General features: G+C 42.8%; 1 protein-coding gene across 1 annotated transcript in view; it reads left to right on the top strand.

The window, feature by feature from the left end:
- SLC23A2 (solute carrier family 23 member 2) overlaps positions 1-23,653 on the top strand; it is a 157,029-nt gene that overhangs the window by 112,165 nt on the left and 21,211 nt on the right. Inside the window, exons 5-8 of the mRNA XM_032605805.1 lie at positions 1,702-1,859; positions 13,454-13,542; positions 14,564-14,634; positions 15,581-15,762. Of these exons, the coding sequence (XP_032461696.1) occupies positions 1,702-1,859; positions 13,454-13,542; positions 14,564-14,634; positions 15,581-15,762 (500 nt within the window). The remainder of the gene's footprint in view (positions 1-1,701; positions 1,860-13,453; positions 13,543-14,563; positions 14,635-15,580; positions 15,763-23,653) is intronic.

Below are 23,653 nucleotides of genomic sequence, written 5' to 3'. Positions count from 1 at the left end.
CCACAGTCACCGTCAGTTCTGCCATGAAATATGGGTGACACTGAGAAGTTCTGTGTTGGTCAGGGCATAAATGTGGAGGCTTCAATCTTATTTTTAAAGGAAGGCAAACTTCACCTCGGTGGTGTCTGCTTTGTCTGCTGCAATTTCCAGTGGGAGCAGAGCAGGGAAGCTGCCAGGGGAGGGGTGGGGGGATGGGGCGAGAGGTGACCCAAGCTAATGCAGGACTCCTGAATCTTTGGTACCCACTTCCCCCACCACCAACACCACTCCCTTTTCCCACTTACGATTGAAGTGGGGCTTTAAGAGAAAGGGGATGACATGGAAGGCTCTTTGTCCAGACACATACCCCTGGCCTGTGTTTGCCTTGGTTTTGAGGTTTCACTTTCCATTCTTTACGTTTGAATGATCAGTTCATGCTGAGAAAATCAGTCCCGTTATCCAGAGAGGTTTATTCACTTGGAGGTGAACTGTACCTGATGAGAGCTGATGCTTTGGTCCAGTTTCCAGGCCCCTCCCCGTAGGTATCAAAGCACTTGGTAACCTGGACAGAAAGGCATCTAATAAGAAGACATAACCAAAGGAGCTGACTGGTCTTGGCAAATAATTTCCCTAGGGCTGAGTATCTGGAATCAGATTCAAGAAACTCGTTTTTTGAAATGTTTATATTATAGATGTTTCTAGAAGTAGTCTTCCCTGTTCAGATAGGATTGGGAAACCCTGTGTGCATCATGCCCTTCTTGACAGTGCACAGCACTCTTAAACTTGTGAGCAGCTCTGGGAAGTCCTGGATGAGAATGTTCTCTTCCCCTCACCAAACACCTATTAGTGTTACACAGTTGGGCTTTATGGGCTGCAAGCAGCACATTTTGGCAAACATGACCAGAGATGGGGAACTATTAGGAAGAAACGTAGGAAGTTTGCAGAACAGAAGTAGGAACTGAACAGGCAGGCCTCTGGGAGGAAGGGAAGTGAGCAGTGAGGGCTGGAATGTCCTGCCAGGGCCACAAGGAATGGGGGAGGGGCCCTAAAGGAAGAGTGGGATGGGCTCTTTCTGGCGGATTCCCACAGCTACTGTGTGACCCTAGCCCTTCCCTGATTGCTGTTAAACAATGCTAGACCATAGAAAAAGATGGAAAACGCCTTGTGCAGTGAAGCTTGTAACTTTAATCCCCAGACCTAAAAGAATTAAAAAAAAAAAAAAGGACAAATTATCTCAAGAACATAGATATAAAATTCTACATAAAATATTGGCATATCAAATCCCAGAAGAAAAATCTAGCATGACTAACTAGAATGGTTCAGTGCTACACGGTTCATGTTAACAGATTAGAGGAGAAAGACCTATGGTTTTAGCAATTGATGCTGAAAAGCATTTTGAAAAAGCAAATATTCCCAATAAGAATTATATAAATAAAACACTACCAGTGTTTGTGTTGAGTACTTCCTTTGTGCTGGTCTGGATTCATGCAAGTAATAATTAATAATACAAGTTAGTGATAAGAAAAGAAAATATAATGGAAAGGAGAAATGCAAAAAACAGAGATGATTTGGCATATGATAAGAGTGTGTAACTAAAAAACCAAATTCTTCATGTGTGTAACTTTTTAAAAACAACAGGGGGGTGGGCAAAGTTAGGGTAAAATCAGAAAAAATACAAAGAAGGGTTTATTCTTTTCCCCTCTGTCTCCCTGTCACCCGTAGCATTACCTGACATGCTTCAGCGGCACCATCGCGGTGCCCTTTCTGCTGGCCGATGCCATGTGTGTGGGATTTGACCAGTGGGCCACCAGCCAGCTCATAGGGACCATTTTCTTCTGTGTGGGAATCACAACTTTGCTGCAGACAACTTTTGGATGCAGGTGAGATTGGGGCACTAAATTGGGGATGCTGAAGCACCCATGAAGCATTAAGCACTGCCATTCACCTAGGGCTGCTTAGAGGGACTGACTGGAGTATAAGGAGGTGTGTCCTAGTGGCATTTGCCCTGCCTTCCCCCAACGCTACTGTGTTTCTTCTCTAGGTGGGTGGCACCGCTTCCCACCTAGTTGTGCAGGCTGGAAACAGACTCACTCTCAGCTCCTTCCATCCCACCAGTTGGCAGGGCAAGTTTTCTCTCCAGTACCCCCTCCCTGCCCCCATTCCTTAAGTTCAGGCCGAGACTGTTCTACTAGGTTCCTAGTTGTTTCCCTGCCTCCAGGGCTACTCTCCTCTGCCCTGCTCTGTGTGCCACTCTAGTGCTGTCTTTCAGTGTTTGCACCTTCCTGGGTGTTACCAGGCTACAGCCCTACTCCCTGTTTAAAAAAACAGATGTGCCCACCCTGTAGACTTCTCCCTTGTTTTCTGTCCCACCACCCTTCCAGCCATGTCCCTGCGCCCTGCAGTCCCCTTCCCTGCACTCACCCAGGGTGAGTTCCTCCCCAAGCCCACCCTGCTGTCTTGCCATCCTGAGCTTGTGCTTCGCTGCAGCCTTCCAGTCCTGGCTTGCCCCTCTCCTCTCTGTGAAGCATCCCTGACTTGCCAAAGCCTCCTTTCTCTCTGAATTCCCACACATGCACCTTGTGTATGTTCTTCTAATGTAGCTCTTATTCTACTTTGTCCTTTTTTGTTTGTGTCTTTTCTTGCTGATTCGTGTTTCCTTCCTTGATGCCAGAACTGCGCTTTGCATCCCCAGTCCCCAGCTTAAATGGGTATGGAGCTGGCATAGGTAGGAAAAGAACTGTCCTGTCTTACCTCCTCCTGCAGGCTTGCTTTGTCCCCTCCTGTCCCCTTCTTCCACCCTCTTCACATGCAGCCTTTTCCTCTACCCTAGGGTGCTGCTCAAGGGGTGGAGCCTGTGGGGACAGGACTGTCCTCAGGGGAAGGACAGCAGAGTAAATGTGCGAGTTCTGTCTCTCACTCCATTACAGACAGTCTGCCTTCCCTGCTAGGAAAATGGGAGCAAAGGCAGAGGGAAAAGAAGGCAGCTTGGGAATCATGGAGTGTATTCCAGTGAGTCAGAATCCTCAGGGTGACCTTTACTTGAGGGGGGGGCGGGGCAGGAGAATATGGGAAGAACAGTGTTATGGCATCCTGGTTGGCGGCATAAGCAATGTCCTCAGGAGGGATACGGCAGCTCCCTAGCAGTTCTGCTGATGGAAGGAAGGCTGTGAGGGCTGGCTAGCTCTTGGGGTTCTCAAAACCCCAGCCCCTGCAGGACTGCCTGCAGCTACCATGCTGAGCAGATCCCTTACCTCAGAAGGGAGGGTCTTCTTAGGGGACCCCTGAGGGAAAGTCAGGGTGTTATTGACCTGTTAGGGGAAGGAGATGTGTTCAGGCATTCCAGAGAGGACTTGATTCATTTTCTTAGAGCCCAGGTAGTTAAATTTGGCTGGCAGCATCTTTCATTCTTTTGATACAGCATTCAAGGTTCTGTATTTCAAAGCCAGAAAGGATTAGAAAGCTTTTATTGACCGACTCAAGTGTATACAGGACACTGGTTCTCTGGGGAAATATTCTTTTTCTAAACAGCTAGCTCATCAGGGAACTTAGCACAAACGATCTGTAAATTTTGGCAGTGCCTCTAGTTGAGAATTGTTGGTTGACTTGAAGAGGGAATGAAAGACGTGTTTACTGAGGTACAGCAGGTACCAGGTGCAGCTCTGGCTTGGTCTCATATCAGGGAGGCTAACCCTGACTGACAGTTGAGCCTGGCTGTACTGGGCACAGTTGCCTAATGGTGACATAGTAGGGAGAGTTTGGGGTAACTTTTGGTGTGTGCTTTCAGTTATGGGAGGGCACCCGTTCAGGACCCTCTTGCCCATCGTTGGGGCACAAGAGACCTAAACAGAGCAGCCTGGGTCAGTTTAGTTTACCCCCTCCCCTCCCCCTGAAGGAGCACAGTGGAAGGAGGGGAAGATGGAGAAAGAGGAGTCAGTTAACTTTTGCTCTACTCCCTTCTTTGTGCTACAGCACCTTTTTCTTGCCCGGGATCCTTGCCTCCAGCTCCCATCTAGTAGGGAAACAGTGAGAAGGCACTCAGCGCCGTGGTTTCCAGCTCCACAAAGCCTCAAGCTGTTGTTGATACATTCTTTTTAGTTTTATCCAGCATATATTTGAGGGCCTGCTGTGTGAAGGTGAACCCAGATGATGAGGTGGGTGAGAGGCATTTCCTTCCCTGCCTGGTTGGTCACCACCTCTGGGGTTTGTTTGCTGTATCTGTTTATTCATGTGTCCCATCTCCTCCATCCTCTGCATCTCCCTGTCCTTCACCCTTTTCTGTTAAAACTCTTAATTCCTCTTTACCCATCTTCCCTTCCTTCCACGGTGCCCAAAGAGGCAGGGCTACCCCTACTAGCTGAATCACCTCTCACACCCTTGCCCCTGGTTTTCCTGTGGGTTTCGTAAAAGAAGAGCAGAGATCTCAGGAGTGGCCAAATATCCCACTCCTCTAGTATTTCCAGCAGACCAAAGTTGGCACTCAGACCTCAGTAGAGTGGGGACCCACCTCTGGCACCCAGTACTTACTCAGAACGGGGGCAGGGCTGAGCATCCCTTGGCCTATTTCAGGGGACCCACCAAAGCCAGAGCAGCAACATTGCCAGTGTTAGTTAAAATCAAGTTGTTGAATATTGTAATGATCAACTTTAATCCCATAGGCAGTCAAAATCTACAGTTTCCAGTAAAGCATTAGCTTATGCCACATGGCAAATGATGGTTTCTTCCCCATTCACACATGGGGAAGTGAAATTAGTGAGTATGAGAAGTTAGAGGGACCTATGCAGCGTTATGACTCTGGACAGAAGACCTCTCCAGCTCCCAGTTTCCTTTTGTAAAAATGACAGGAGGCTCTTCCTAAGGTGTCCTGTGGATGACACTTGCCATCACTGTGTTTTTGTAGATTATTATAAGCTCTTCCTAAAATACATTTGGGAAGTTACAGAGTATGAATAATGTGAAAAGCCTTTTCATTCTGCTGCTTGCTAACATAGACCCTCATCGTAGACTGTGAATTATCATCTTAACAGACTTGTGCATTTACTTCCTGATCACAACAGGATCAAACAGATAAAGCAGTTGGGGCAGAGGGAATATCAAGGTGGGACAGTGGGAAAGAAAGGCTGATGTGCCAAGAGTGGGGTTTATTCCCAGTATCACAGCCATAGGATTGCAGATGGCCTGTACGTGTTTGTTGGTGTTTGTTTGCAGTTCACACTCATTTCCTTAGGCAGAGAGCTGCAGAAGGAAAATCATGTTCAGCTTTCATGATTTCTAGGACAGATTTTCAGACTTTTCCAACTCTGAGTGGTTTGCCATGTGTGTCTGAGTTCTGTCCGTTTCTTCGTGTGTTTACCTGTTGAGTACCCAGTACTCCCTTGCACTGGATGTAGTGTGTACATGGGACCTAGAGACCAGCCATAGTCCATGCCTCTGAGGGGTGGGGCCTGTATTGTGAGGAAGCTAAGACCATGATTGCAGGTCTAGAACCAAGGAAGGAAGTATAAGCATTCCCATCCCCTGGGCTGTGGCCAGGTCATCCCTGCTCCGTGTTTCACATGGGCACTCTGGTGAAGAGTGGCATGCTGTTCCTGGAAAGTTGTTTCATTCCATAAAAATAACCAAAATTGATATGGAAAAAGTGAGGGTGAAACAGATGGGTGCCTTTGCAAACCTGAACACAAGCTCAGAATGCCGACTTTAAGATGCTGTGTTGTAAATACTCCTTTGGGGGCATGTTTTCCATGGGCTGGGCTGGCTAAGGACACAGAAAATGTGTCTGATGCAGCGTGTGCTGCAGATCCTCCTTCCTTCACTACACATCTCCCCTGGCATGAACATGCTTTCCTTTCCTCCAGAGATCATGACTTGTTTTGAAATGGAGGGCATATGTCTCTGCCCCAGTTGTGTGACTTCTGTGGCTTTAGTGCTTCCCAGGGCTTGCACCTGTTGGGGATGGGCAGTTTCTGTGACAGCTGCTTCTTCCATCCCCCTCCTCCCATCCAACCTTTTCCTTCTTCCTTCTTTCCTTTGACTTTTATCCCCTGCAGTTTGCTTTCAACGAGGTCTTTACTGTCGAGTGCCCTTGGGTGAGGTTTCAGATTGCTGAAATCAAACCTTATTCTGATTGATTTCAATCCAGCCTACCCCTTGGGCTCTTTCCAGGAATTAGTAAAAAACCTTTAAAATCCCAAGAGCAGGGGCAGGGTTCAGAGTCCCCTAACTCAGATGTTAGCCAGCCAGCAGCAGCTATGCCTCCCTGGCTTTGGGGAGGACTCAGTTCATGCATAACCTAGGCTGCCGTTGTCTTTTCCATCAGAGACCAAGCTTTGATAGCAGCTCTGAGCTTCCCAGAGCCCTTGTCCTCGGGTGTTATGCATAGCTGGGGGTGAAGGAGGGCCCTCTGGGACGGACCCTGCCCCCTTGCACACCATGCTGACCTCCAGCTTTCCCTGAGGTGTGCAGGTGCTGTGTTTGGGGACCACATCCAGCTTTTTGTTCCAGGTGCCTCTTGGAGGCCTTTCTCTCAGCTCTCCAGCAAAAGAAAAAATTGCAGGTGGAGTGGCCCATTTCTTGAGAGCCTCTCCTGGCCATAACAGGCCTGCTGTAGACACACAGAATATTCCTTTGCTGAGAAAAGGTAGGGTTTTGGCTAAGAGAGTCATTGTAGCTGGTGCAGCAGCCTGGTCTCTAACAGAGTTGTCTGCCCTGAGGAGAGAACTACCCTGTCTTCCATCTCCTTTGGTTCTGGGGACCTGTACGGTATAGGAGGCAGCTCCAGGATACTTTAAAGTCTCAAGTATAAGGCTTTGAACTCTTAACTGTTGATAAAATTTAGAAGAATGGAGAGATGCAGTGCTTGGATAGGGGTAGGGGAGACTGGGATTTTCCCCCACATTCTTTTCCTGTATATGTGTTTGTGTGGGGGTGTATGTGCAGTTTTTTAAATTACTTGAGAATTTCAGGCAGCATGATGATGGCTCACCCCCAGATACTCTCCTAAGAATGAGGGTCACCTGTGTAACCATTTACCACACCTGAGAAAGCTGAGTTATATCATCTAATATGCAGTCTATATTTAATTCCCCTAGTTGTCCCTAAAATATCTTTTATGGCTATTCTCTCCACCTCTCTGAACTAGGATCCAATCAAGTTCGTGTGGTGCATTTGTTTGTTGTGTTTCTTTGGTCTAGTAATAAACAGTCCCTACATTTTTCTTCTACATCATCCTCTTCTTAAAGAGTCCAGGCCAGTTGTCTCGTTGAGCATCCCGTGGTCTGAATATGTCCGATTGTGTCCTTGTGGTGGTATTTGATTTGTTCCACAATCCCCCTATTTGTTGTAAACTGGGAGATGGGGCCAAAGGCATAGTTGATTCAGGGTGAACATTGAAATTACTGTGTAGATGATAGTGAGCCTGTGATGTTAAGCAGGCTCTTAATAGCAAGTCGTAGGTTTTTCCTGCCCCCATGTAAAAAAAAAATTACTGTTTATTTAACTCAAAGAATTATAGGTAGTACATTAAAAACATGGGGGCCAGTGAGAACCTGGAGGTAGTGACCTTGGAGGAAGGTTTGCCCTCACCAGCTGTGTCGAGGGGCTCTGGCTTCAGAGGTGGCGTCACTCCCATTCTACTGTTTACCAGCTCTGTGGCTTTGGGCAAGTTACCTAGTCTCAAAGTCCCCTTTGCTCCTCCATAAAATGATAATAAAATTGTTAGTGAGCATCAAATAAGATAATGCCTGGCACTCGCCCACACTTGCCTGTTGGTGCTCATTATTTTAGTGGACCCTCTGGAAGGGTGGGTGTAGGTGAGGCAGATGGGGGTGCAGTGGGCAAGGCTGGTATGCCAAATGGAGCAGCTTGTCCTTGATGACATGGCAGGGGTTGGGTGTGCTCCTTGGCCACATGGCCACAGGTGGACTTCTTCAACTCTAGCTTTTCTGGGTGGTCTCCCCATTCAGTGAACATGCTGTTTCTCTGTTTGCTAATATTTCTGATGCTCCAGGAGACTAGGAGACTAAGTCCTCTTAGTATATGTGGGGTTAATGAATTTAGTTCCCCACAATCTTTTTTCTTTGACTGTCACATCTCACTTGCCCCGTATGTTCCCACTTGTTCTAAAATGCTCATCTTCTTCCTCATGGCCCACTAATTCTCCCTTTTATCATTCCTTTTCAGGCAGGTGACTGCCTGGCGAAAGCTGTACCAGGGATAGAGCAGCACTACACAGGAGCAGAGGATAGAGCTTCTTGTCAAATACCCAGAGGGAAACTCTTTTCTTTTTTTTTAAATTTTGTGTTTTTTGTAACTATTTGACCTCACTTTAGTATTCTAAGGACCATGTTACCATCCTGCCCCATTTCTCCTCCCAGAAAGATACTTTATAGACAATTTTTTTAAGTCATATCTATTGAGGGGTAATTGACATACAGTAAAATTTTCCCTTTTTCATTTGCATAGTTAGATGAGTTTTTACCCATGTGTACAGTCACTTAATCACCACCACAACCAACAGATAGAGCATTGCCACACCCCAAAGAATTCCCTTATGCTTCTCTGTGACTGGCTAGATCTTTAAGTAATAAAACAAACTTTTGACCTGAAATAGTTGATACTATCATGCTTGAAAAGGTTATCAAAATTGTACCCAGCCAACCCTCCTAAATTTCTGTGCTCTGTCTGGACGAAGCCTTCTGCTGGGAGCTGGGAGAGGAGCCAGTCGGCTGCTTCCTACTGAGGTTCCCTAGGAGTGTGTCTAATTGGAAGTGTTGACTGAGATAGTTCATATAATTTTGATATTTACATATAAGACCAGAATATCATGGACTTGAAGATAAATGTTAGATTTGCCTTTAGTTAAAAGTTTTCTTTGAATCAACTGAAAATGGATTAGAGATCCAAACGTAAGAAACATGATACTATATAACCATTAGAATAAAACGAGGGCAAATTCCTTTATAACTAGAAGTTGGGAAGGACTTTTAAACTAGGACTCAAACTCCAGAAACAATAAAAGGATGATAAATTTGATGCCATTAAATGTTTTAAAAATTTTTAAGCTTTGCATTGTAAAAATATAGCATAAACAAACAAAAATGACAAACTGGAGAAAATATTCATAATATAGATAAGTTCTAATATCTCTAATATAGAAAGAACTCTGAAAAATCAAAGTTAAAAATTACCAAAAATGGTATAGAAAAAAAGGACAGAAGACATGAATAGCTATATAAAAAGCTATATAATGGCCCTTCACCATAAGAAAGGATCAAATTGACTTTATAATAAGAAATACGAACTAAAGCTACCCTGAGATACCATTTGTCTCCTTTGTCAGATTGACAAAAAATGATTTTATTTATTTATTTATTTTTTTGCGGTATGTGGGCCTCTCACTGTTGTGTCCTCTCCCTTTGCGGAGCACAGGCTCCGGACGCGCAGGCCCAGTGGCCATGGCTCATCGGCCCAGCCGCTCCGCGGCATGTGGGATCTTCCTGGACCGGGGCACGAACCTGTGTCCCCTGCATCGGCAGGCGGACCCTCAACCACTGCGCCACCAGGGAAGCCCCCAAAAATGATTTTGACAAGCCACTCTGATGGCAAAGCTGTGGGAGAACAGGCATTGTTACATATTGCTGTCAGGAGTGAAAATAATTCAGTCCCTGTGAAGAGGAATGTTACGGTATCTAGAGTACATATGCATTTATCATTTGATCCAGCAACCTACTTCTAGAAATTTACCCTGGAGATATACTCCCACAAATGCAAAATAAATACAAAAAGTTTTTTTTTTATTGCTGTGTAATTTGTAATGGGAAAATAGTTAACACAACTTAAATGCCTATCTGTAGGAGACTACCATACATCACACAATGAATTACTATGCAACCCTGAGAAAGAATAAGAAAGATTTCCATGAAGTGGTATACAGTAAGTTCCGGAATATATTGAAAAAACAAGTTGCAAAAGAGTGTGTATATGTTTGAAGAAACAAGAATAAGTTAGAAATTAATAAAAATGTTTAATGATCAGTAAGTCAGATTTGGGGGTTGGAGGGGATAGGAGTGACATTTTCCTGGTATATCTCTATATGGTTTGATTTTTTTTTTAACCGTAAAATGTTCAACATAGCCAAAACATAAAATCTAAAAGGATGAAGAAACACAAACCCTAAAATTGAATACAAACAGAAACAAGTGAACCTAACTATGTCAAATTGCTGACCACATGGAGAAAAGAATTAATTCACAGACTTTAGAACATAGCACTTTGCACACTCTGAATGGGATATATTCTAAGAAAAAGAAAATACAGAGAAGTCTTAAACTTAGTAGTCTTGTTAGTAGTGACATTGGTATAATTCTGGAACTGTGCTGCTCTGGGCAAGTTTGAGACAATTTAATTATTAAAAGGAATAGTCATGGAAGTATATTATTAAATTGAATAAAAAATGAATCCATGTAATATTCAAAAAAAAGAGGGAGATAAAAATTGGACAAAAAGGGAGCCGAGAACAATTCCTAGAGGAAGTGGTATTTTCTCTGTGCCTTCAATGTTGAATAGAAATGGAACATTAGCAATGAATTGATGACATAAGAGATGAGCAAAGTCTCAGAGGCAAGAAAGTAGACCGCTTGCCTGGAGTGCAGGCATGTAAAGTGGCCGGTGAGAGACTAGACTGGGGAATGGGTCAGGTCACCTGGACACCGAGGAGGAAATGAGGCACTTCCAGCAGGGTTTTGAACACAGTAAGAACTTGTCTGGGGCTGGTTAGGTTCTTTTGCTGTCCTGGGGCTAGAGCCTGACATGGGAATGTGTCACTACAAAGGTGACTGTCTGCTCAGGGATTTTTTCTTAATGACATCCAGCAACACTATTAACTTTAAAAACTTCCGTCTGCAAAAATCCATTTTTGGGGTATCTTCACACATTTAAGATACACTTTCCCTGTAGTCAAGGTCGGCAAAATTTTTTCCATAGAGTGATAAGCAGTGAATATTTTAGGCTCTGTGTTCTCTGTTTTGACTATTCAGCTCTACCATTGAAGCATAAAAGCAGGCACAGACAACTCGTGAATGCGTGAGGGTGGCTGTGTCCCAGTGAAACTCTACTCAATGAAAACAGTAGTTTGCCAGATTTGTTTCACTGTCCAGTTTGCTAACCTCTTATGTAAAGAAAAGCACAGTTTAATTTGTTTCCTTTCCAGTCATCAGTAGAGAATAAAATAGCAGACAGTCCTGTCTGCTTGCAGAGCCCGGGGATCTGAGGTTTAGGTGATTGTGTGAGTGAAGAGCCCCAGGAATTGACCAGCTTCATGCTGGGGAAGTGCCTGAAAAGCCACTTTATCAGATGAGAATATCAAGTGCTTTATCATCTTCAAATCTCTTTTTTGGAAAATTGGCTTTGTTGATTTTGATTTAGGGGAGCTCTTGTTTAATGAAGTAGTGTGCTCTCGCTGCAACTTTCCCTAAGAATATTTCAGTCAAGCCACTGATTTATGCTGCCAGTTATGGAGACCACACTTCACTGCTGGGATACTTACTGTAAGCCTGCTGCTTGTCTTTCAGCCAGAACTGCTTGTGGCAGGCAGTGTGCGTAGCTGCAGAGTGAACACATAAGCCGGCATGTGCATCTTTTACCAGGTCATCTTGGGAGACTTTGTCTGGGGCAGCACATGTGAGAATTTTCTGTTAGCACCCACTTTCAAAGGAACCCAGGGGCCTGGTTGTGTGAAAGTGAGTGAGCTCCTTTGCAGCAGTGCTCTCAAGGCCTTTGATCATGGTGAAAGCCATAAAATGCACTCCCTGAAAGGTGCCCAGGCAACAGGCAGGTTCAAACTGAGACTCATGTCACCGGGAGTGGAGCCCAGAGCCAGTCTTCACTTTCCCACATCCAGTGAGTCACCAATGTAGGGTTGATTGCAGTGGTCCTAAGGATGAGATTTCTAAATGCAATCCATATTACATTGCTTGAAACATGAAATGATGTTAAAACAGATGCTGTTTGGACCATTTGAAGTAGCATCCATTCCTGATTAGATGCTGACCTCCTTTTACCCTTTCAGTACATTTCTGAAAAATCGTGCTTAAGGAATTTTTGTAGATCAAGCAGCGTTTTCCTTTTGCTATACATTCCCACTTCAGGGGACCTTCACTTCCACTTTTGATGGTACTATGCGCCAGGCCCCTCCAACAGGTAATTTATTAATGGATGGTTGTGGAGGGCATGCCCATGGGAGTGGCCACTAGCATTGCATCTGGTTTGTACTGTGCAGCCTGCCTCTGTGTCTTAAAGCCAGCATCTCTCAATTGATTTCATTGCAGGATTAAAATGGCCAGGAGAACAAAAGAATCTTAACCCTCATATAGCTCAGAATAGTGTATACCAGCTCTGGACTTGTAAAGCGGCTACATGTCCTTCAGCCAGAGCCACTGTTTCTCAGTCCAGTTACCGTATCACTCAGGGCAGAATATGCTCCCAGCTCAGAGGAGAGCATGCTGGCTTCCTATCCTGCTGGCCAGGACACTGATTCAAGGCTGCTTAGGAGTATTTAAGAATGATCTGGACATCTAGGAGTTCCTAACCTTGCTAACCAAAGGCTAGTTTCGTATTTCACCCCCAAAGTAATGTTAAAGATAGTGATTGAGTTCCCATGTTAGCCCATTATACATCTCTAATAATAAATGACAAAATCTTTTGAATTTGAGTAGTACCAGTGCTCATAAAGTCAATATGAAGTAGCTAAAATGTGATTGAATGATAGCATCTGAGGATCTCTGCATTTAGTTTGACATTGGAGGCAGGAAATTTAACAGAGTCTGCAAGCTTTCTGGGTCCTTTAAAAATAAGAGTTCAAGCACTTTTGAGTATTTTTTATGATTAAGAAGAATATTATATCTACTGTTGATTTGTAACTTAGTTTTCCATTTCCTCAATAGATAGATAGCTCACGTGATTTTAATGCTTACCCTCAGTGATTCAGGGCAGTTTTTGACTTACAAAATGGAACGATAGGGGGAGATAGATTTTTTTCCATGATAACCAATAAGAATTTGAAAAGGAGGAGGAAGAAGAGGAGGAGAATGGTAAAATAGAAGATGTACACTGATGTTTATTAATAAGGAGCTCACAAGCTCAGCAGGACAGAAACATCCAAATGCCCGCATCCCCCACCCCCAAGGGGAAAGGTGGTGATGGCAGGGGCTGGTGTTGGGGTGCTGGCACTGACCACAGAGCTCCCCCAGGGCCCACCCTGGGGCTATCTGTGTGGAGAGCAGCAGGAGGGGAGGACGGAGAAGCCAGCATCCCTGGCTGTGTGGCCGAGGACATCTTTGCAGACTGGGGCTCTTTCTTCCAGGTGTGCCTGCATTTACTCATGTGCTGTTTGTCTATGGAAAAGACTGTTAAGCTGTCAAATAGTGAACTACCTCGGTAGTTCCTGATGCTGTGATCATGGTTTTGGTCTCGTTTCTTTTAGGTTACCCCTGTTTCAGGCCAGTGCTTTTGCATTTCTGGCCCCTGCTCGAGCCATCCTGTCTTTAGATAAATGGAAATGTAACACCACAGGTAATTGCAGTTATTTCCACATATGTCATTGGGGTCCTTTAATGCAGGTGATAGAAGGGAGGCCTGGGCGTGCTGCCCCCAGCAGTGTTAAATCCTTTCTGGAATCAGGCACAGAACACACAACCAACAAACAGCTTAGAACGCTCCAATCTGTGGATCATGTTTCTGTCTCTCTCTATCCACTTGTTCATCCCTAACCCCAAAGCAAGTAAGGACCAGAAAAGGACCTCATTTCTCTGTGCTAATGAAATTGATAAATATGGGGAAAGAATAGAAAAATATTTGTGCTATTTTTCTGCCTCTTTCTTTCAGTGGATTTTTTTGAACTACCAGTTAAACAACTCTCTTTGCTGCAATAGCATCCCTTCTCTGAAACATCTCTGCTTTTTAAGGATCTGGCTGCTTTGGTTTTCTGCAAATGACTTTCATTCCCCCTCCCATTCTCCTCATAGTGATTGCAAAGATCCTTAAATAACCCAGTAAGGTCAGGAAGAGATCAGATAGGGGATTTGAGGAAATCACATAGACCTGTTGTACTCTCAAAATATTGTTAAATTTTTAGGTTATAGGAGCAAAGTTTTCTAGCCCTCGTTTCCTTTCTTGCTCCTAGGAGTTGCTTTGTGACCACTGATTTGATTTAGGAACAGGAAAAGGGCCTCTGTTTTATCTAGGTTTTTAAAACCTCAATCAGGCAACCTTGCTATTGGGCATGTCAAAGAGCTACTTGCAAAGGTTGGTCTTTGTATTAGGCTGGGACTAGCAATGTATATCACTAGTTCAGTCAGCTTTTGAGAAGCTGGGAGCGCTTGTTGATGAATAAATTTGGTTAAATTAGCAATGGGGGAATCCACCTTTCAGTATGATATGCCATAGTGTTGTAACTTGAATTTTAGGGATGAGTATTTATACAAATATACTTAGAACAGGGAGGAAATTCTTCTTAAAAAGAGTGAAATGAATATGTCCCGTGAAACATTAGTGTCACTCCAAGAAAAATTTTGTCTTTGTTTTTGTTTTTAAGATGTTTTGGTTGCCAATGGAACAATGGAGCTGTTACATACAGAACACATCTGGTATCCTCGGATACGCGAGGTAAAAGATAAACATTGTCTGCTTATGGCTTCTTTGTGTTTCTACTTATTTTCAGTGTTGGTCGTGACCAGTAAATTGCAGTTGCTCTTTTTCTGTTTCAGGTACTGACATGTTCATTTCTGTTGTTAAAGTAAATGTAGATGGCATCACTGTAAAATAAAGCATGCAGAAATGCTTTGTGTGACCAGACAGTATTGTTTCTTACCCTCTTTTCCATCCTCCTTTCTCCTCCTCTCCTCGTGTGTACCCACAGACCTATCTGCTTACACCCTCCGGCATAACAGCTCCCTTTTGAAGGAGCCACAGAGTCGATAGGTTGCAAAACTATTTATTCTGGCCTCAGTGTTTGCCTGTATTGGTGGAAGGAATTAAAGACACTTGTCTGCTTCAGTGTACTTGAATAGAACAGGGCGTAGGAGTCCTTAGGTGTGAAGAACAGCTGACAGTTTATCCAGATTTTCCAAAACCTATAAGATCATTCACGATTAGTTCAGAATTAACACAGATATGGCCATTCCGCACAGTAGAAACATTCCTTTAGAATTTTTGTCAATAACACTATCTTCTGAATGTCCTGCAGCGACTTACTTTTTAAAGTCAAGAATCTTTGTACTGCATTGTTCCTCTGAGGCTGATTATGAATGTTGTGTCTTAAATGAGAATTATAAATTATGTCTGTCTCAATCAGTGAGAATAGGCAAGCTGACTTTGTGTCCAGTGCCCATTTCTGTAATACTCTTACATTAGTCAGGTTATACTTAAGTTTGCTAGATCCCAGTAACCCCCACTGGTTTCTTTTGAGGTTTGCCAGGAATTTTCCAGCTATGTTATGCCTGTTATATAATAACTTGTTGTCTTACAGAATTATCAGTTGTCATTGCAGGTGACATTTAGAGTGTGTGATGTATAAGCAGCTTGCTCTTATGTCTGTCCTCTCTTGCTTCAGATCCAGGGAGCCATCATCATGTCCTCATTGATAGAAGTGGTTATCGGCCTCCTAGGCCTGCCTGGGGCTCTGCTGAAATACATCGGACCCCTGACCATCACACCCACGGTGGCCCTCATTGGCCTGTCTGGTTTCCAGGCGGCAGGAGAGAGAGCAGGGAAGCACTGGGGCATCGCCATGCTGTAAGTGTTCCAAGACCACTCAAAAGTGAACAGTAAAAATCTCCCCTCTTCCTAACACTGAGGGACAGCCTCTTTGAATGTTTTGAACATTTATATGAACTTCAGGAGACACTTAAATTAAGATTAGTCTGGTAGTTTAAACTTTATTTGCTTCATGCCAGGGAATTATTGAAGTAACATGCAGCCAAGGTATTCCAAAGACAGATTTGGCAGTGATGTGTAGAGGGAGGGTTGTAAGGTTTTAAACTTTGGGATGGGAGTAAGATGGTGACACCATTAACTCTTGGCTTTTGTGGTCATGCCAAGTCTCATACACATGAGCTGGAATACCAAGAAGCTGAATCCTTTAGATGAGACTCAAAAATACTTCCAGACTGGCAGGAGACAGAGATGCTGCAGGAGGTGTGTTGGCATCAAAGGTGATTTGGCTCCTCGGTCAGATAGCTCTGCACATCTGTCAGGAAGCTGTTACTCCTTCCAGAGTCCTGCTAGTCAGTGCTAGTCCTTTTGCACAGTACTTGAAGTTAATTAAAGATGTCACTTACCCCTTTTTAAGTAATGTCAGTAAAGACATCCAGGACTTTATAAGATTATTAGAGCCACAGAATTCTATATACCACAGATAGAACCCACATTCTCTGTGTGTATCTGTAGAGCATATGTAAGAGTTGACCATATCATAGGGAAATGGTTCCAAGACTAGAATTTTACCGATCAGTAAAATTGCTTAAAAAATTTAATAACAATACAAGAGGATTTCTAATTGTTTTTGTTTTGCTTTGTAAAATGTTCTGTAATTATTAAATAACAAGCAGTACTTGTTGAGCCTGTGCATCAGTGTTATATACCACTGGTTGTATATATTATAAATTAAGATAGGTACCAGTGTTATCCCTGTTTAACAGCTAAAGAAATCGAGGGACAAAGATGCAGAGTTAGTTGCCTAGGGTCACACAGCTAGTAAGTGGCCACGATGGTTTTCAAAACCCAAATAGTCTGACTAGAACTTAACCCATAACACTTAATTCTGCCTCTCTGTGTTAGAACATGGTTTACAAATAAAGTGAATCCTTGCATAATTGTAATCCGTGTATCATTATAAATTAAGGTATAGGAAAATATCCAGTGTTGCTCTTAATTTTCTCATTTCACCAAAGGTTGTCAATATTTCCATACCAGGATGGGTGAGTATAAGGCACGTAAGAATGTTCACTCAGTGAAATGCAGTAAGTTCCAAAAAGGAGAAATTGTATTTACCATCACGCAGTAAACTTTAGGAACCAATAATAAAAGAGTGAACAAAACCCCCAAACGACTTAGAAGCAAAAGAACACCATTGTAAATAACTCAGAGAGGAACTCAAAACTTCACAATTGCTGACAATTTAGCAAATGATGTTGATAACAGCACTGGTCACACAGAGCAGTCAATTGTTCTCAAGAAAAGTCAAATAAAAGTGAAGTACATGAAGAGTTTATCTCCAGAAACTAGAAAAACATGATAAAAAATGAACACAGTGAAAGCAGGGGAAAGAATTAATAAAGATACAAAAAACATGAAACAGATAGAAGTGATACATCCCAAAGGTGGTTCTTTGGAGAATGGCAAACATATACTATAGATAGGCTTCTGGCAGGGCGAGACAGGAATGCACGCACAAAGAGAGGAATAAAACTGCAGCTCCAGGGAAGATGTGTTGAATCTGTGTTCCTGCCCCGAAACTTAAAAAAAAAAATAATAAAATAGGTGGCTTCCCAGCTGTTTCATTTGATAAATAATCAAAATTGACTCCTTCTCCCCCTGACATCTGGATATTAGGGCTCCTCAGAACTTGGTCCTGGGCCTCCTCCTGTCCACATGCTCTTCCCCTGGGACATCTCATCCAGTTCGTGGCATCAACAGACATGCATTATGCTGGTGGCTTCCACAGGAACCTGAAGCCCAGGCCTCTGAACTCAGACTTACAAATCGAACCCCTGACTTGCCCTCACCATTTGCTGTTACACAAGACATTTCAAACTTCAAAGGAAGAAAGCTCCAAACTTTCCATTCCCTCCTTGCCCCCAAACCGGTTCCTTCTGTCGTCCTCTCAGTGGCACAGCCACACACCCAGGTGCTTAAGCCAGAAGCCCTGCAGTCATCCTTCTTTCTTCACTTTTCCTCATTCCCCACGTACAGCCCATCATTCTGTCCTACCTCCAGAACAAACAAATCCCCAGTCTATCCTCTGGACTGTCATTGCCACCACTCCCAGCCATCACTTCCAAACTGGTCTCCAGCTCCTTTTTTGTTCCCTTCCTGTCCATTCTCAGTCCTGTAAAATGCTTGGCCATTATCTCTTCAAGGCCTCCTCTTCTGTCTCCTCCTTTTGCTGGAATTCTAGAAGCTTTTAGGTCTTGTCATCACGATGTCTGAAACCTCACATGCTGCCCCTTGGTGGTCTGTTTACATCTCGGGCTTGGCACTCTTGGCCTCTTCTCTTTGGAATCTCAGGTGTTCATGGGAAATGATCTTGAATTACTTCAAAGATGCCCTCCTCCCCTCCATCCCTGCTTGTCTCTCTCTTTCTGGAACTTCTAGAATGTTGGTCCTCCCAAAGTCGTCCTCTTAACTTTCCTGTCTTCCATCTCTTCGTCTTTTTTCTCTATTCATAGGAATTTTCCTCAGCTTTATGACTCCTTCCATTGAGGTTTTTATTTCTGCTCTCCTGTTTTTTAGTTTCCAGAGCTCTTCTTTTGTGCTTGGGATATCAGCTGTATGAGAGCAGGGCCTTAGCTCTATGCTAGTCACCATGGCACCGACAGCACCTGGTTCACCATCTGTCCCAGGGCAGGCGTTCAGTGAGAACATTGTGAATAAGTGAAGGGGGAGGGTCGGGAGGTGTGAGCACACCCTTGACCATGGGAAGAAAAGTCAAGATGTTGTGGAAGGACTTTCATTCCTAAAGGATGTGCTCCATTGATTAGACAGTGAGTGTATTACATCTTCAAGGAACAGAGAATTCCTGCACTGTTTAAACTGTTCCTGGAGCTTTGAAAAAGAAGGGAAACTTCACAGTTCTATCCTAATGGCAAATCCTGACAGAGCTAATGCAAAAGGGAGATCCTGGACAAACTTTTTCCTTCCTGGGGTTGTGTAAAACCCTGAGCAAATATATTCAGGTAGTAGCATCTAAAGCTCAGCATTTTTGTCTACTGTAAGGCTCCATGCAATCTCTAAGATGTAAGTGTATAGAAAACTTTCAGAAAAGAGCCTTAGTAGACAGCTCTGCACATACTTAATTTTTGAAGTGCTACATCTATAAACATAATCTGAAAAGAATATTCCTTGGAACATGGTTTGGGAAAACGCCGCTATAGATAATATAATAAAAGGGCAATGTATTTATCATTTCAGGAACTCAAGGATGATTAAATATTAGAAAATTTATTAATAAAATTCATTATAGGTCTCTGGTGGGTTTTATTAATAAAAATCATGGTGACAAATTTTAAAAAATTGATCAAGTTCAACCTGTATCCCTACTGCAAACTGTTAGCAGTGATAAATAAGATTTTTAAATGCCCCATACATTAATGGTGAAAGACTTAAATTAGGCCTGCCTATTGAAATCAGAAACTGAGATAAGCATGTTTATTATCAGTATCATTTAGAGTTGTTCTGGATGTGTAGCCAATGCGTAAGACAAGAAAATAAAATAATATGGATCAATACAGAGAAAGTCAGGGAGAAGGAAATGATGACTTGCCCTTAACAATAATTAAAACACATTCCAGAATTTAATAACAACACTGTGACCTGAGACAGGGTGGACATTGGTAGAGCAGAATAGGAAGGCTAGAAACATAACCAATAAAAAAACTAATATTTAGTATATGATGGCAGGTCATATTCAAAATCAGTGAGGGATGGGAGAACTGTGTAGGAAGATAATTATTTGGAAAAAAGCTAGATTTCTGGTTTATATCAGAAATACATTTCAGTTACTTACATATAGAAAATAAAACCATGAAAATGCTACAAGGAAACCTACATAAGTGTTTAATCATAAAAAAACAGGTTAGATAAAGCAGATATGGAAAGAGGAGGATTGATTTTACTACTGATGAATTTAAAACTCATATCAAAAACCAATGAAACTAAATTTTAAATGAATCTGGGAAAATATAACAAACTCCACAAGAAAGGCTAATGTTCCCAATTCATAGAGTTTCACCAATTAATTTAAAGGAGAGAGTCCTGGTGGAGTAGTGAATGAAGGGTATTGTATGAACAACCACTTAACAGAAAAAAAGAAATACAAATAAACCAATTAGTGTTTAAAAAGGGTTGCCCTCCCTGGTTATCAAATTGCATATTCATATGGAATGCTTTAGCAGTGGGGGTATTGGTGGTGGGTCAACATGGGCTCCTGAGTCAGCCAATAGATGTGGCATTTAGAGACAGACTGTCAGGGAAGAGGAAATGTGGTGAACCAGTACCTGCCGTTTCTAACATGATGCATAAGTCCCATGTTTTTCCTGAGAATATTTATTTTCTGTTTACTTTTCTTGTGGATAACTTAGAACCTATTCAAAAGTAGGATAGTGTAATAAATTGCCATGTACCATCACCAAATGCTCAAGAAAAGTCTCATTTTGTCTGTACCCCCAAATTCATTGAAATTCTAGGATTTTGAGGTTTAATAATAATTAAACAGAGAAATCTAAAGTAAAATAATAGTCCCTCCCACACACCCCCATCCCTCTAAAAAATCTTCTCATGAATAACTAACAAAAATGTAGTATTTATCCTTCCATATTTTATATTATTGATGCATAAATACAAACATGTGCACATATACAGCTTTACCATTATTTTATAATTTGTTTTTCATCCCAATAATTTGTCGGGGTCACATTTCCAAGACAATGTGTTTAGGTCTTTTTCATTCTTTGTACAACTGCACAATGTTAAGTGGTATGAAATAGTCTATATTAAACCATTCCCCAGTTGATACTCAAGCACGTTGTTTAAAATATTTGCTGTTGCAAACAATGCTGAAATACCTATTCTCATGTGTAAAGAATGAATATTAAAATAAATGATGATACAGTTTTATAAATTGATGAAGTTGGTAGGGATTTAAAAGTATAAGACCCTGTGTTGCAGTGAGTAGCAAATGGACACTCTTTTTTTAAAAAATTTATTTTATTGAAGTATAGTTGATTTACAATGTTGTGTTAATTTCTGCTGTACAGCAAAGTGATTCTTATATACACATTCTTTTTCATTATGGTTTATCACAGGGTATTGAATATAGTTCCCTGTGCTATACAGTAGGACCTTGTTTTTTTATTGTTTGTTTGTTTGTTTTTGGGGTTTTTTTGGCTGTGCCACGCGGCATACAGAATCTTAGTTTCCCGACCAGGGGTCAAACCCGTGCCCCCTGCAGTGGAAGCATGGAGTCTTAACCACTGGACCACCAGGGAAGTCCCAGGATCTTCTTGTTTATCCATTCTATATACAGTAGTTTGCATCTGCTAATCCCAAACTCCCAGTCCATCCCTCCCCTCCCCCTTCCCCCTTCGCAACCACAAGTCTGTTTTCTACGTCTGTGAGTCTGTTCTATTTTATAGATAAATTCATTTGTGTCATATTTTAGATTCCACATATAAGTGATATCATATGGTATTTGTCTTTCTCCTTCTGACTTACTTCACTTAGTATGATAATCTCTAGGTCCATCCATGTTGCTGCGAATGGCATTATTTCATTCTTTTTTATGGCTAAGTAGTATTCCATTGCATATATGTACCACGTCTTTTTTTTTTAAGTGTATGTGTTTTTTTTTTAATTGAAGTATAGTTCATTTACAATATCATGTTAGTTTCTGTACCACATCTTCTTTATCCATTCATCTATCTATGGACACTTAAGTTATTTCCATGTCTTGGCTATTGTAAATAGTGCTGCAGTGAACATTGGGGTGCATGTATCTTTTTGAATTAGAATTTTCTCCAGATATATCCCCAAGAGTGGGATTGCAGGATTATATGGCAACTCTGTTTTTAGTTTTCTGAGGAACCTCCATAGTGGCTGCGCCAATTTGCATTCCCACCAGCAGTGCAGGAGGGCTCCCTTTTCTCCACACCCTCTCCAGCATTCGTTTTGTATAGACTTTTTAATGATGGCCATTCTTTTTTTAAAAGATTAATTAATTAATTATTTTTGTCTGCATTGGGTCTTCGTTGCTACGCATGGGCTTTCTCTAGTTGTGGTGAGCAGGGGCTTCTCTTGTTGTGGAGCATGGGGTCTAGGCGCTCAGGCTTCAGTAGTTGCAGCACATGGGCTCAGTAGTTGTGGCACATGGGCTTAGTTGCTCCATGGCATGTGGGATCTTCCCAGACCAGGACTCAAACCCATGTCCCCTGCATTGGCAGGCAGATTCTTAACCACTGCGAATGATGGCCATTCTGACCAGTGTGAGGTGATACCTCATTGTAGTTTTGATTTGCATTTCTTTAATAATTAGTGATGTTGAGCATCTTTTCATGTGCCTGTTGGCCATCTGTGTGTCTTCTTTGGAGAAATGTCTATTTAGGTCTTCTGCCCATTTTTCAGTTGGGTTGTTTGGTTTTTTGTTATTGAGTTGTATGAGCTGTTTGTATATTTTGGAAATTAAGCCCTTGTTGGTCACATTAGCAGATGGACATTGGTCTCTGTGGGATTGTAAATTCACCCAACCTTTCTGTATATATTTAGCAGTTTGTATCAAGCACTTTTTTTTTTTTTTTTTTTTTTTTTTTTTGCGGTACGCGGGCCTCTCACTGTTGTGGCCTCTCCCGTTGCGGAGCACAGGCTCCGGACGCGCAGGCTCAGCGGCCATGGCTCACAGGCCCAGCAGCTCTGCGGCATGTGGGATCTTCCCAGACCGGGGCACGAACCCGTGTCCCCTGCATCGGCAGGCGGACTCTCAACCACTGCGCCACCAGGGAAGCCCTCAAGCACTTTTTAATAAGGTGTTCACTGTTTGACAGATCTGTTCTAGTCCTAGGAACTTGTCATAAGAAGACATTCAGACTGGTGCCAGAGAAGGATGATTCATTGCAGTTGTTTCTGTTGCTCCCAATGTCGTACCTTAGGGGACATGTTTAAATAAGATGTGGTACATCCAGTAGATGGATTGCTAAGCAGCCACTAAGGTGCTGATGCAGGTTGCCGTCTCTTGAGGTGAGGGTGTTAACTGAGGCTGCAAGCTAGTTGGGAAGCAGCATGTAAAGTATGATTCGAGTTTGGTCCAAATGATGACCTGTTTGTGCTCTAGGGGCAAGGGTGACATCAGATAGTCCTGTCTCCCTCTCTAATCCCGGTGCCTGGGACCCGATGACATGCTCTAAAACAGGGGTCCTCAACTCCCAGGCTGCGGGGTCCGCAGTCTGTTAGGTACCAGGCTGCACAGCAGGAGGTGAGTGGCGGGTGAGTGAGCGAAGCTTCACCTGCCGCTCCCCATTGCTCACATGACCACCTGAACCATCTACCCCCCATCCTACCCCCATCTGTGGAAAAATTGTCTTCCACAAAACCGGTCCCTGGTGCCAGAAAGGTTGGGGACCGCTGCTCTAAAAAGCCCTGGGAATTGATAGACCAGAATGCTGCATGCTTATTGCCCAATGTGAGATGATGAGTAGTCTTCGAGATTTTGTCTCTTTTTACTTATCAGCCTTTTATAATTTTTCTACATCTTAGTATGCATTGCTTGCATAATATAGGTAAGGTTAAAACAAAGGCAGACATCTATAACACACACGCCTACACACACACACACACACACACACATATACACACATCCCTACACACACACACTCCTAACCACAACACACACACCCATATACACACACCCCTACACAAA

This window comes from Phocoena sinus, chromosome 15 (genome assembly GCF_008692025.1).
Source record: "Phocoena sinus isolate mPhoSin1 chromosome 15, mPhoSin1.pri, whole genome shotgun sequence".
Lineage (NCBI taxonomy): Eukaryota > Metazoa > Chordata > Mammalia > Artiodactyla > Phocoenidae > Phocoena > Phocoena sinus.
This window is presented reverse-complemented; position numbering and strand designations above follow the sequence as displayed.